This window comes from Scyliorhinus torazame, chromosome 2 (genome assembly GCF_047496885.1).
Source record: "Scyliorhinus torazame isolate Kashiwa2021f chromosome 2, sScyTor2.1, whole genome shotgun sequence".
NCBI lineage: Eukaryota > Metazoa > Chordata > Chondrichthyes > Carcharhiniformes > Scyliorhinidae > Scyliorhinus > Scyliorhinus torazame.
The window spans coordinates 94,214,447-94,229,460 of NC_092708.1; the positions used below are offsets into that span (position 1 = coordinate 94,214,447).

At 41.6% G+C, this 15,014-nt stretch overlaps 1 protein-coding gene across 1 annotated transcript in view; it reads right to left on the minus strand.

Moving 5' to 3' along the window:
* Window positions 1-1,738: 1,738 nt before the first annotated feature.
* The window catches only part of LOC140389756 (sorcin-like), a 52,259-nt gene continuing 38,983 nt past the window's right edge, over window positions 1,739-15,014 (minus strand). The window contains exons 4-8 of the mRNA XM_072474249.1: window positions 11,874-11,917; window positions 8,688-8,835; window positions 4,183-4,296; window positions 2,742-2,800; window positions 1,739-2,314 (exon numbers count right to left, since the gene is read on the minus strand). Coding sequence (XP_072330350.1) covers window positions 2,288-2,314; window positions 2,742-2,800; window positions 4,183-4,296; window positions 8,688-8,835; window positions 11,874-11,917 — 392 coding nt within the window. The 3' untranslated portion in view covers window positions 1,739-2,287. The remainder of the gene's footprint in view (window positions 2,315-2,741; window positions 2,801-4,182; window positions 4,297-8,687; window positions 8,836-11,873; window positions 11,918-15,014) is intronic.

Genomic DNA, 15,014 nt, shown 5'->3' on the forward strand with positions numbered 1-15,014 from the left:
TGGTCATTAACACAACATTCCTGAAAGTTTCTCGTGTACAAATTGGATACCACATTTCTTACAATTCAACAGTGATTACAATTAAAAAGTATGCCATTGGCTATAAAGCACTGTGGTAAATCCTGAAAATGGATCAACCAGTAATCAGGTTCAATTAATACAAAGTTTTGATAGGGAAAGAGGTTAAGGGAAAAATACATCCTGCGGGATTCTCCGTCGGCAGGATCCTCTGTCCCACTGGCAGTGCACTCATGCCTGCGCGTCTCCCAACGGCGTGGGGTGGCCTACAATGGAAAACCCCATTGGCCGGCTCCAGGAAGAGATTCCCATTGCAAGCTGGGGCGCACCACGCCGGAAAATAGAGCTGGCGGGACAGAGAATCCGGCCCATCATTTCAAGCCTGATTCACATGCTTGCATTGAACAGGGGTCACTATATTATAGCTTCCTGCCCCAAGACAGTTGCCATTGCCCCAACTACAATAAAGGGGCTGGTTTAGCTCAGTGGGCTAGACCGCTAGTTTGTGATGCAGACCAAGGCCAGCAGCGCAGGTTCAATTCCTGTACTACCCGAACATCCGCCGGAACGTGGTGACTAGGGGCTTTTCATAGTAATTTCATACGTGACAATAAAAGGTTATTATTATTAAAATAATTCAGCTTTGACTGAAAATCAAATGTGAGGCTAGCCTACATGATGTGGCTCATAATTCCTTTGCCAACTGAGTTCTCAAAGGCGTCTCAAAGTTTACTTTATTAAAAAAAAAATATTGACCAGTTTATTTTAAAAAGCCATTCTTGCCCGAAGAGAGTTAGGTTCAAGCCATTAAAGTGGTCTAAAGCAAACCATCTGCTAAGTTTGAATGTTTGGATTTGTCTTCTGGCAATTACATATCAGTTGTCTTTGTAGGTAGATCAGTCTGAAGAATCCAAATAATAGTATATTTGATAGTAAAAATTGCACTCAAGGCAGTCACCCTCTATGGGCTGGTAATATCCACATGTAGATCGGTGCTACAACCGTAATAAAAGTTCAATGTGAAACTTGAAAGACAACAGTCTTAAACCTTACAGGACTTTGTGAAAGCAACCATTAAAAACTATAAAACATTATAACAACACTTTAGAATTTATTTTCCTTCTTGTATGATGAAGGGATATTATGAATGGTACGTGGGGGAAAATGAAGTGAGATTTAACATATGGTTCTGCATACATACAATGTTGAAGAAGAATATTCTACCAAAATGATGCGAACATGAAAAAAAACGCAAAACACAAGATGTGCAGGTGCAAAGACCTTGCACTTCCAGTTGGATTATTCACTTGGATATCATAGTGAAGACAAGATTATTTGGATGGAATCATGTCAGCTCTCTACACTCTGAAAGTAGAGCATCCCATGAACAAGATTACAGGTGATGCCAACATAGTGTGGTCATACAACTTGAAAGAGTGCATGAGGGCCCACAATTGGACATTCTGAATTCTTCCTGTGTACCCGAACAGGCGCCGGAATGTGGCAACTAGGGGGTTTTCACAGTAACTTCATTTGCAATGTTAATAGAAGTCTACTTGTGACAATAATAAAGATTACTATATTTTTAATATTAAAAACATGGTGGGAAGAAGGGCAGGGAGAATTTTTTTTCTGGAATGTCTTTGGGCACAATATTTGTCTAATATAGATAGTGAGGCATTAAATTTCTTTTTCACACAAAGACACTTTATCTAAAAACATTTGTCACTAGTTTTTATTTTATTCCATTGACAATTGTATATCCAGCATTAACCAGAAAGTAAAAGATTTTTATTACATGGTGAAAAAGCAGTATGAAAACGTGAAAAAAATATAATCTTTTAAAAAATTGCAAATGGAAATGCTAGTCAAATGCAAAGTGATGTTTGGTTCACAAAAATGTGATTATTCATATTAACCTCATTACATCATACGTTACAATAGGCTAAAAACCTAAACATTTGTATTAAACTACACAAAGTTCCAAGAGGCACAATTTCAGCAAAGCCATTTACCTGTAAATCAAAATTATGCAAGCTATGAAAGAAATAAGCATTTTGGCAAGTGACAGCATAACAAATTGTGTACACATCATAAAATCCAATTTCCTTTTTTATTTTACACAATAAAAAAAGAAAAAATATACAAAACCACTAGACATGTATGCAGTTTGAGCAGGTTTGATTTATCCTCAAAGCAATATAAATCACTGGTTTCAATCAATCAGTCATCAGCGACCAGTCTTTGCATATTGGATGCAATGTTGCACTCAAATGGACATGGTGCATTGGATAAACTATAAGAAAAAGTAGTGAGGCAGAATGAAAAAGGTTAATATTGCAATTACTGAACTACTGATAAACAATAAAGCTTATAAAACAAATCAATCTATATCTGTCTAAACGTTTCATGACTGTGATTCAAACAAACCTACAAGTGTCATTTCCTATGCGCACTACGGTTTTAATGAATAGATGGTAAAATGAAGGTAGAAGGTACCTGCTCATTACTTGGTATTAGTAAAACTGTAATATTTAACCAGAGAATACATTACCCTAAAAACCCTTTAAAATAGAATCACAATAAACCATTTTAGCCTAACCATCTCAAAATTAAAAACAAATTCTACTATTGGTCCCACCAATATCAATGTTTGTGAGCAATTGCCACTGCAGTTGTAAACAAATAATTTCAACGCTAAGAGATGAACTTTAGACACTTACATCATCATAGCCAAAGTTCACGTATCCTTGTTGCAGACTATCTCTTCGTCTGAAAGCATCTGTTAAAAAAAAAAAACTCTTGGTTGAGTAAGAGTGTTTCAAGTCACCAGTACAAATGTAATAAAAATTTAAATTACTGCAAGATCCCCATAACCCAGCATTCCTGATGGTTTAATCAAACAAAATGTGTAGTGCAGTGTTGAACTATACAGGCTAGGAAGATCCCTGACAAGCTAGCTTTTTGCCAAGGGAGTTCTGAAGTTACTATATAATTAGGCTTACTGTCATATGGAAAGAAAACAAGAAATCAATGAATCAAGGTCCCCACTCAGAAAGACAATTGCATAGCATAGTTAGAGTTTCATCAAGAAGAGCCAGATGTCGGAATATGGGTATATTTGTAATCCGTAGAAGAGTATACGAGTATACAAGTATCACAGAAAGGAACTTTGCAAAGAGAGTCAGGAAAGCAAAGCATGTCATAAACTGGTAAATCACAGGTAATACTGGCCAACCAAATGAAAACTGAAGAGGCTTTCAATGCACTCCCAGAAAACCACAAAGCATACACATCCTTAAGGTCTAGTCATACATGGGCCAGACCCAGGATTCATCTGTTACAATGGAGCAAGATAGCAATCTTATCTTTCTTCAGGAAAATTGTCAAAGAAAGAGTTTGAATAAAATTATCAGTTGGAAAAGATCTATGCAAACCAGGAGTCTTTAAATCATAGAATGTAAACACTTTTATGATTAAAGTACTGTTATAGTTGTCAAAGGCAGTGCTATTAAATGTGGATTATCTTATAAAATGATAAATGCAGACCGTGGTCATTGCCTGTAACAAGATTTTGATTACAATCTTCATCCACAAAAGGCACAAGTTCAACACCATGTTAATCGGCATGATAGGTAGACTATTCAAGGTTAGAAACAATTAAACATAACAAGCTAATTAGTTTGTTCTCTTCCACCCCAAACAAATTTAAGCAGTGTTGATGCTGCGTAAAATGTATTAGTAACGTATTCGGGCAGCACGGTAGCATTGTGGTTAGCACAATTGCTTTACAGCTCAAGGGTCCCAGGTTCGATTCCCGGCTTAGGTCACTGTCTGTGCGGAGTCTGCACTTTCTCCCCGTGTGCGCGTGGGTTTCCTCCCACAGTCCAAAGATGTGCAGGTTAAGTGGATTGGCCAAGCTAAATTGCCCTTAGTGTCCAAAATTGCCCTTAGTGTTGGGTGGGGTTACTGGGTTGTGGGGATAGGGTGGAGGTGTGGGCTTGGGTAGGGTGCTCTTTCCAAGAGCCAGTGCAGACTTCATGGGTCAAATGGCCTCCTTCTGCACTGTAAATTCTATGAAATGTTTCTGAACTAAATTCTTCAGCATTTAGTACAATCTGTCCTCCAAAATAGTACAGTATATTTAACAAAGATAAAGCATACCTGTAACTGCTCTTAATTTTACACAGCAGGCAACATAGTCATCAAAGTAAGTCTTGCCATCCTTACAGTAACGCTTTATAATACCAGTTATAGCTTGAGCACTCAATCGATATCCTAGAAACACCAAAAGTAACATTTTTCAAAAAAATGACAGTAACAGCATGTTCGTAGTCAATAGATTTGGAATATTTTATAAAACCTAGACGATAGAAACAAACATAGCACCTACTGCACAAAGTGAACCCCTTTAGACGAATAGCAATTCAAGGCTCCATGGGTCAGATAGGTTTCTTTTTTTTTTTTTAAATTTCAACTTACGCATCATGATGGTAAAATCATATTACTCAAATAGTCTCACCCAGATGGCAAGTAGAACCAACTTTACACTACCAAATTAAAATAAATTAGCTAGTACTGTTCTGAGTGCAGCCAAAATGTTCTTATTGGTGCATACTGTAGCCAGTTAAAATGGCTAACTCCCGATTTAAAATGGCGAATGGCAAAGGCTATTGGGAAAGTCAGCCAACAGGACACAAACAAGCAGCTGCAGGTCGAGTGTGTATTTACCTCTGGAAAGGCCAGACAAGATCGATACCTGCAACCATCAGCATAACAAAACACCAGCCATCTGCATATTAATGAGCAATCCCCGGGAACAATGAGCAACATTTAGAAACATAAAGCCAAACCAGACTCCGTGGCGCCAGCAGAAGCCTACACAATGGGAGGTGAATTACTACCTCAAGACCGCCCATCGATCAGGGAACCGCTCCAGCATTGGAGAAAATCGAACGGAACCAGGTACAGGGTCCGCCCCGAAAGGCGGGAAGCCCCTGGGGACTATAAGAATCAAGCCCAAGTTCAAATCGCCCCTCTGCTTCTCTTCTGGACCAGGTCACTCAGCAATGCGAACCAACCCTCGACAGTGACCGGTCCAGCCATCGCTGATTAGTAAGTCTTACTTCAAACCTCGCTATCTGAAATCTTATATAAATTCCTCGAAATACTGATCAGGATCCTCCAACAGTCAATTTTTCTGTAATGTTTTAGATTTGCATGCGGGAACCTGCATTGTCTTCCAATTAGTTGTCCAAAATTCCAAGAGAGAAGCTTCCTGGCCAAATTTCAGGTTTAATTTTGAAAACTAACCCACTCTCAGCAATCAGACACAAATTGGATACTCCTGAGTGACTCAGCACAGATGATACTGCCATAAACAGCAAAGTTGCAAATAATGAACACCACAAGCATCTGACAGACAAATTATGAAATTATTCATAAGTTCAACTACTTTCATCTCCTCAGCAAACACTTTCTAACAGAAAGGAGAGCAATGTAAAGGAGCTATAAACGAAGGAGCTAAAGATCAGAATTACAAATAATCAAATCTTGCAGATTGTGTAAGGATTTAGAGTTTAAGTGGTATCGAATAAACTAGGTCATTTTATTTACACCCTGAGGTAACATGGACTATTTCCATAAAATCTCAGAATTTGTCACTCAAGAGTAACAATGTGTAAAACCTTAGAGAAATTAAAGTTATTTTAGTTTAAACTACTACAATTGATACTGTCCAACAGTCCAAATTTACGCCATTTGCTAACAATTAATTTTGTTCAGTAAATGCAAAAATGTGATATTGCTCAAGGAAAGTGGAACTAGCTCAATTACCTTTATGCTCAACTATGCACTCTCCTTTTATGAAGTGTGACTTCAGACTCATTCTCTTGGTTAGTCTACTCAGTCAGTAATATTCTTGAACACCAATGCAAGTTGTTGATGAAATTCTGCCAGAAGTCAGAGTTTTAATATTACTAGTTGATCTCCCATGGCGTTACGCACGTTAAGTCAGAGAATGTGGTCTCTCTCTCACCAGTGTTGTCTTGGTGTTGCTGTTTCTGTATTTCTCCTCTTGTCTCTCTAGTTCTCTTCTGCCTCTACATTTTTGCTTTTCTCTCTCCATCCTCTTCTGTTTCTCTGTCCTTTTTCTTCTTTCCTTTCATGCGAGAGATAGTGGGTGGTATGGAATGGCATGGTGGGAAAAGCAGCATCAGAGGGCCGCAAGCTACATTTTCTGTTGAGGACTTGAGAAAATGTAGCCTGAAGCCCTCAAAAGCTCCCTTCCCATACCCTCCCCCATCACTCATGCTTTCCGTTAACCATTTGCTCCCATGTTACCATCTACCCATTTGCTTTCTTGCTACAGCCTTCCTTTTAAACTACCTGCTCAAGACTTGCATGTCATCCCCATCCTTTCTCTATTGTCATGTTATATTTAACCGTCCATCTTACATACGCATTTATTGTCTCCAAAGGAGTGGGTGGCAAGTGGTTCCTTCGCCTTCTTTCCCATTTCCTTCAAAGACTTTGCTTCAATACGTTTTTAAAAAAATACTTGGATTAAGAAACCAGATTAGAACAAGGAACGGTCAGTTATGTTTTCTAAAGTTTATAGAAGAAGCAAATGCTCAATATAGTCAATATTTTTCCTCATGCGCATAACCTCACAATAAACATTACCTGAATAAAATGTTTCAAATTTGCCATCCAGCTTTTCTTCATAGTTTCTGCTCAGCTACCTTACAAAATTACTAGTAGCTAAAATTACTCTGCATTTCAGTGCCTGAAAAGTACGAATGAATCTTGGGAAAGTGAACACACCACTTACACTCAAGCAGCACAAGAAGAATTTAACAAACAATGGACCAAAATAGTAAACACAGGCCCAGACTTTTTCAAAAAAAGGCCTTCAATTTAAAAACTCAAGACATTAAAAATCACAAAAAGGGTATTAATGCATGTGTTACTAAATTTACCTTTTTGCTTAAACCTTACTTTTGATGCAGAAATTGTTCTGTAAATTGGCAGTCAAAATTCTTTTCCAAAAACAATTTGCGATTTGTGGGAAGAAAAAAATACATCAACACATGGTGTTGTTATAGAAATTTTCAATGGTAATTTCTTATTAGATTACCGCCTACAGTACTCTTGGGATCTTCAGGTAGGCGTGGCATTTTTACACTGCAAACCTTAGTTGAACTTTTCAATGGTGGGTGCAAACAACGCAAGAATTAGTCCACGGGAACAATGTAATTGAAAATGCTGAAATCATTAGCTTAGGTAATCATTTATTTGTCCCTCGAGTGCCGCTTTCTTTCTATTTTGTTGCTCTCCAGGAAACAACCAGTAGAAAACAATTATATTGCTATGAATAGCATGATAAAAGCATCTACTAAATGTCCAATTTTCAGTATACGCTCAGCAGATAGAACATAGAACATTACAGCGCAGTACAGGCCCTTCGGCCCTCGATGTTGCGCCGACCTGTGAAACCACTCTAAAGCCCATCTACACGATCATAGAACACGATCTTCCAACTTGAGACTGAATTAAGGGTGGCACGGTGGTTGGCACTACTGCCTCACAGAACCAAGGACTCTGGTTCAATTCCAAATTTGGGTGACTGACATTTATACTCCTGATGGAGTGAAAAGCCAGCGTGGGTTTCCTCCAGGTGCTCCGGTTTCCTGTCAGCCTAAAATGTGCAGGTTAGTTTGGTTGGCCTTGCTAAAATTGCCCCCTTAGTGTCCAAAGATGTGTAGGTTAGGTGGGGTTATGGGGATAGGTAGGGGAGTGGGCCCAGGTGGGATGCTCTTTCAGAGGGTCGGTGCTGACTCAATGGACTAAATTGCCCTCTTCTGCACTGATGGGATTCTGTTCTATGATATGAATTCCATTACTGAGCAGTACCTATGAGAGGCTGGCTTCCGTCAGGATTTCATTCTTGCTCGACAAAGGGCAAAATAAATTACATTGCACAGCCTCCTGAAAGATATTAACACGAGTTCATCTTTTTAATACAAATTGGTCCATTCAAATCATTTTTGAATCACCATTGAGAGTTTGAGTTGTCCAGGATAAAGATTTCAACAAAAATTATGTTTTAAACATTTAATTCTTCATTTTCCAAGAGCAGAACCACGGGAGATCACCTAGCACAAATCATTAATTGTTACAAATCCATATAATCAAGTGACTTCACATCAAATTTCAACAAGTATGTTAAGCATTCCAGTGCTTTAACAAATGAGAGATTTAATTCCTGGTACACTTTGTATAATTGTTTCATAGATCAAACAAAGTTTAACCGCTTATCCAATTTCCTATCCATCCCCATTTCTTAAAAACTGGATCTGGATCTCACTTCTACCAATCATGGTTTCAAATTCACAAGTTTTGTTCCAAAACTTTAAAAACATGAAAAAATGTATTCAGGTAAACTAAATTACTCTAGTCACAAAAGACTGTTAGCAGGATTTTTATAATTAGGATAAAATTGTTACCATTGTAACAACTTAACTATTCAGAATAGTTAAGAATGCAAGCAGGAAGGTTACATTAAATTGCAGTTAATAATTCCACAGTAATATGTTTGTACACACATCAAGGACTTCAAAAAATATTTTACCTTTTAAAAAAAAAAGCATATGAGATTTACTACTTACCCATTGATGTAATAGCCTGACCAAGCTCAAGAGGTTCTACTGTCCCACTTCTATCTTGATCATACATCATGAAGTTCTGTTTCCATCCATTTAGTGCTGCCCACAGCTCCTTAAATTCATTAAAGCCCATCTTCCCAGTCATATCTCTCTGAAATGCTCCAGTCAAGAATCATGTTTGTTGCTGTTGGTCTACATATAGTAGATGCTTCAGTTCTAAGTTTTAGCCAAAATTAGCAAACACTATTCAAAAATATTTGACCAATAAATGCAATATTAAGCTGCATACAGCTTTTTTCAAAAATATATTTTAAAATTCTTCCACAGGGTGTGGATGTCATTGGCTAGGCCAGCATCTGCGCCCATCCCTAATTTCCCTCGAAGGTGGTGGTGAATCACCTTCTTGAACCACAGAAGGATGTATCATGTAGGTCCACCCACAATGCGGTTATGAAGAGAGTTCCAGGATTTTGACCTGGTGATATAATGAAGGAATAACTATTTAGTTCCCAACTCAGGCTGGTGTTCAGCTTGGAGAGGAACATGCAAGTGATACACATTCCCATGCACCTGCTGCCCTGGTCTTTCAAGGTGGTGGATGTCACGGGTTTGGAAGATGCTGTAGAAGGATCCTTGCTGAGTTGCTGCAGTGCATCTTGTGGATGGTACACATTGCTGCCACTGTGCATCAGTGCTGGAAGGAGTGAAGGTTTAAGGTGGTGGATGGGGTACCGTTATCTTAGATGGTGTCAAGCTTCTAGAGTATCATTGGAGCTGCACTGGTTCAGGCAAGTGCAAGTATTTAATCACATTCCTGGCTTGTGCCTTGTAGAGAGATTGCTGATAATGATAGAGTGAAGGAGATGCAAGGCCATGACGGTTCAAATTTTGGTGGAATGCCATTCTGCTGTTTCTTGTGGCCCATAGCACTTCATGAATGTCCAGTTTAAAGCAGTTAGGTCTGTTCCAAATCGATCCCATTAGCACAGTGGTATAGCATCACACCATCTGGCAGATGGTACCCTCGGTGTGGAAATGACCCGTTGGCTCATATTGGACAGTGTTGTGGTCACTCCTACCAGTAGGACAATGTCAGTTGTGCTTTTTAACAGGATGGATATGGAGAGGTTTCCTCCTGTGGGAGAATCTAGAACCAGGGGTCACTGTTTAAAAATAAGGGGTCTCCCCATTTAAAAGGTAGATGAGGCAAAGTTCTCTCTCTGAAGGTCATGAGCCTATGGAATTCTGCTTTCACTGCCTTTTTAAAAAGTGTGTCTTTGAATATTAAGGCAACGGTGGATAGATTCTTGGTGAGCAAGGTGGTGATGAGTTATTGGGAGAGGTAGGATGCAGATTTGAGGTGACTATCAGATAAGCCATGATCTCATTAATTGGTGGAGCAGGCTAGAGTGGCTAAATGCCTTACCCCTACTCCAATTTGTATGTTCAGTACTTGGCCAGCTCAGTCAGTAGTGGTGCTACTCAGCCACTCTTGACGTGGACATTAAAGTTCCCTACCCAGAGTACATTGTGTCCTCGCTACCCTCGGGTGTTTCTTCCAAGTGGGGTACAATATGAAGGAGTATTGATTTGTCAGATGAAGGAGGTTAGTAAGTGGTAATGAGGAGACATTTTCCTGGCCCATGCGTGACCTGACAGCATGAGATTTCATGAAATCCAGAATCAACAATGACCACACCGCCTGACTGTATCCCAGTGACACCACGCCTGGTGGATCTGTCCTGCTGGCGAAACAGGACTTATGCAGAATGGTGATGGGATAGTCTGTGACATTAGCTGTACGATTCATTGAGTACAACTGTGTCAGGGTGTTATTTGACTAATTTGTGGGGCAGCTCTACCAATTTTGGAACAAGTCCCCAGATGTTGACAAGATGTACTATGCAGCGTAAACTGGATGGAGTGAGTTTTTAAAAATCGTGCACAAATCCAATTTTTAGGTCAAAGCTATGAGGTTTGTTTGATTCTGTTCCAAAGAGGATTTTGCAGTGGTTCGATACAACTGCTGAACCATTTCAGAGACCAATTAAGAGTCAATTCCTTCCCTAAAGGACCAGTTTAGTTTTTGATGGAAATCTGCTTATTTCCTAGGTCAAAATTACTAGCAATAGTTTTTATTTCAAAATGAATTCAATTAATTGATTTGAAATTCCTCAGCTGCTGTGATGGGATTTCAACCAATGTCTCTGGATCTTCAATCCAGTAACATACATTACTGATCCAAACCGTTAATAGTTTTGGAGGAGCCCTGCATATGGCACTTGTGAAATAGAACTATTGAGGTGCTATATGGCAGAGATTTAGTTTCAGAGAATTTGACATGATGAAGAAAGTGAAATAATGTACGTATTCATTATCAGTGAAAGTAACAAAGTGCTGGAACATGCAGCTGATCTGGCAGCACCTGTGTAGAGAGAAACTCGGAGTTAACATTTTAGGTAATGATCTGCTCTGATAGAACCATAGAATTCCTATACTGCAGAAGGTGGCCATTTGGTCCATCGAGTATGCACCAACCCTCCAAAAAGAAGTATCCAATTATTTCTTTCCAATTAAGGGATAATTTAGTGTGGCCAATCCACCTACCCTGCACATCTTTTTGGGTTGTGGGGTGAGACCCGTGCAGATACAGGGAGAACGTACAAACTCCACACGACAGTGACCCGGGGCCAGGATCGAACCGGGTCCTCAGCGTCGTGAGGCAGCAGTTCTAACCATTGCGCCACCGTGCCATCCTCAATCCCCCTAACCTGCATACCTTTGGGCGGTGGGAGAAAACCAGAGTACCCGGAAGAAGCCCACGCAGACACAGGGAGTGCAAACTCCAGACAGTCCCAATCCGGAAATTGAACCCGGATCCTTGGCGCTGTGAGGCATCAGTGCTAATCACGGTCACTCTGCCGAAAGGACATCGACCACAAGCATGAATTCTTTTTTTTCTCTCCATAGATGCTGCCAGATCTGTTGAGTGTTTCCAGAAATTTTAGTTCCAGCATCTATGGTGTTTTGTTTCTATACATACTAATTGTACCCACTTTCTCAAATTAAATCCTCTGCCATTTAAGTACGAAAAAAGACACCTGAAATACGTATTTAACAGGAGTTGTATAAGTAACTAAAGATAAATATTCCAGTGTTGCACCAACACATCAACAGTTATTAGGATACATCCAGCATGGCTATCATGACTCTGCAGGTCTCCAAACTAAAGGCTGAAAACAATATGAAATAATTAGTAGGCATGTAAAGTGAACAGTTTTCTGTGAAAACAGGAATGTATGCATTTCACAGGTTAACTTGGCTATGTTTGTATTGTTCATAGAAATTAGAAATAGGAAAGAGACAGCCAAACTTCACGACATTTTCTTTTACAATTAAAAAGTTGACAAAATTGAGACAAGGGTGGCCTAAGGTTCTATACAGCTGCAACATGACTTGCCAATTCTCATAGTGGGTGCAGAAGAGATTTACCAGGATGTTGCCTGGTATGGAGGGCTTTAGCTGAGGAGGGGTTGAATAAACTCAGGTTTGTTCTCACTGGAACGACGGAGGTTGAGGGGCGACCTGATAGAGGTCTATAAAATTATGAGCGGCATAGACAGAGTGGATAGTCAGAGGCTTTTCCCTAGGGTAGAGGAGTCAATTGCTAGGGGGCATAGGTTTAAGGTGCGAGGGGCAAGGTTTAGAGGAGATGTTCGAGGCAAGTTTAAAATAAAAAAAAAAAAGAGGGTAGTGGGTGCCTGGAACTCGCTGCCGAGGTGATGGAGGAAGCAGGGACGATAGTGACATTTAAGGGGCATCTTGACAAATAGGGAATAGAGGGATACGGACCCAAGAAGTGTAAAAGATTTTAGTTTAGACGGGCAGCATGGTCGGCGCGGGCATAGAGGGCCGAAGGGCCTGTTCCTGTGCTGTCCTTTTCTTTGTTAGTTGTTACATATTACTGAGAAAAGGTCACCTGTTGAAGCTTTGCATCTTGCATTCATCAGGGCAATTCACAAGAATACAAGAGAAAATAACAATTTTGCACTAAGAATAGTGCTGATTGGTTGGCAAGTGAATCGACTGGTAGAGGCTTTGCTACGGAGAATGCACCAGTTGAACTATCAGCACTCTCTCCTCAGTATAAATGTGTTGTTTCACCTTGCATTGTGTTCTTGTGAATAGTCTTGAGTGCGAGACAAAAAGCTTCAACAAAATGTCTTGTTTTGTTGGCAAAAGTTTTGTACAACTAAACAACTACAAGTTACATGTTCATAGATTAACAAGAATCTTCCCTCCTACCACATTACAAGAATTAACTTGCAGTTGCATAATGTGCGCGATTCTCCAGAAAGATTTCTAAGTGTTGCAGCGATCGTGAATTGCTGCGAGCTTCCTGGCACTCGAGCCAGCGAGGGCTGCAATGCTATTCAACGTTAATTGGTCCACTTAACGAGGCCTCACGGGCCTCTCACCGCAAATGAAGGCTCGCCAGCAGCCCCCAAAGAAAATCAAGCAGCACTTGCTCAGCCAACCCTAGCCAGCTCGCAACAATGGTGCTCAGGACACCAGACCCAAGATTCGGGGACGCTGACCTGGGGGAGGCTGCTAGATGCCGTGATGGCCAGGAGGATGTCCTGTTCCCCCAGGGGTCCCGGAGGGTTAGCCATAGGGCATCCAGTGCCGCCTGGGACAAGGCGGCGGCAGCTGCGAGCGCCAGGAGCGTGATCTGCGTCGACCCCCAACTCTTCCTTCACATCCCCTCTCCCACCACTGTCAACCACGTGTGGCTAACGATGCTCGGTGTCTCCCCTCAGGAAAAGCTCTCCCATAAATCACGGAGTGGGCCCAGCCTGGCAGAGGAGTGCCAAACTTGAGAATCCTCACCTCCTTAGAGGAGCGAGCCCTGAAGGTGTCCAGTGTGGCTGAGGACAGAGCAGCCATCTACGCGGAGTCTGGCGGACGCCGCAGTGGTAAAGAACCACCAGGCTCCACCCGGGGGACTTGTCAAATGCGAGATGTTATTGCCTTACTAACCAAATGACCCATCCCTCAAACGTGCTCCAGCCGACTGCGTCAACCCATTCCAGGCAGCACCCTCTCCAGCATCCCAGGAGTCCACCTCGGAGGAGAGCCGAGGATGCCACCGTAATGTATGCGGCACAGCTGTCACCCTCATTCTCCACCAGCGCCCATACACACACCTCGGTGGTGAAATGTTAGTGGTCGGGCTTCTGGGGCACAATATAGTGAGCACCTGACTGCTGATGATGTACATCAGGTGGAGGCAGGAACCTCACAGGTGAGACAGCAGTTGGAGGTCTGCTGGATCCCAGGACCCAGTTAAAATAAAACAATCTTTATTGTCGCAAGTAGGCTTACATTAACACTGCAATGAGGTTACTGTGAAAAGCCCCTTGTCACCACATTCTGGCACCTGTTCAGTACACGGAGGGAGAATTCAGAATGTCCAAATGACGTAACAGCACGTCTTTCGGGACTTGAGGAATTAGGAGCACCCGGAAGAAATCCATGCAGACACAGGGAGAAAGTGCAGACTCTGCATAGACAGTGACCCACCCGGGAATGGGACTTGGACCCTTGCGCATGAAACAACAGTGCTAACCACTGTGCTACCATGCCGCCCAGCCTGATGTTGAGCCTCTGGAACTGGATTAACTGGAGCTGATGGGTGACATTAGGGAGCGGCCGGAACATTCAGAGGGAGATGTCAGCGACACTCCAGCAGATCTATAGCCGCTTGGAGGAGTCCTAGAGGCTACGGGCACAAGAGATGTCGCCGGCAATGCATGACATCGAGGCCGACACTGCTACGGTGGCGACCTCAGTGGAGATCCTGGTTAATGACATCAACACCATTAGTGAAGGTGTCCAAGGTGTTGCGCAGTCAGTGACGGCCATGGCTGAGGGTCTCGACAGAATGTTCCAGGCGGACCTTGACGAGGTTCTGTGGGACGTGTCCCACTCTCAGATGGGAATGGCCGAGGAGCTTGTCCCAGTCGCAGGTAGGCACTGCCAAGGCGATGCAGAACATGTCCCTGTCACTGAGGAGCATCGATACAATGGTGTGGACCATGGGGAACCGCTAGGTGTAGCCATCTGGGATGGCCACTTACAACAAGAAACATGGACATTCACAAAGCCTAACAGGAAATATGGACAATGTAAGATTCAGGCAGGCACAGAGCCTGAATGTATATTTTTGAGCAAATAATCCAGACAGCATCGAAACCCCCAACCGATCAGCATTTTAATGACCCATCTCCATAAGACAAGGATTAATACTCAGGTAACCGATACAAGCAC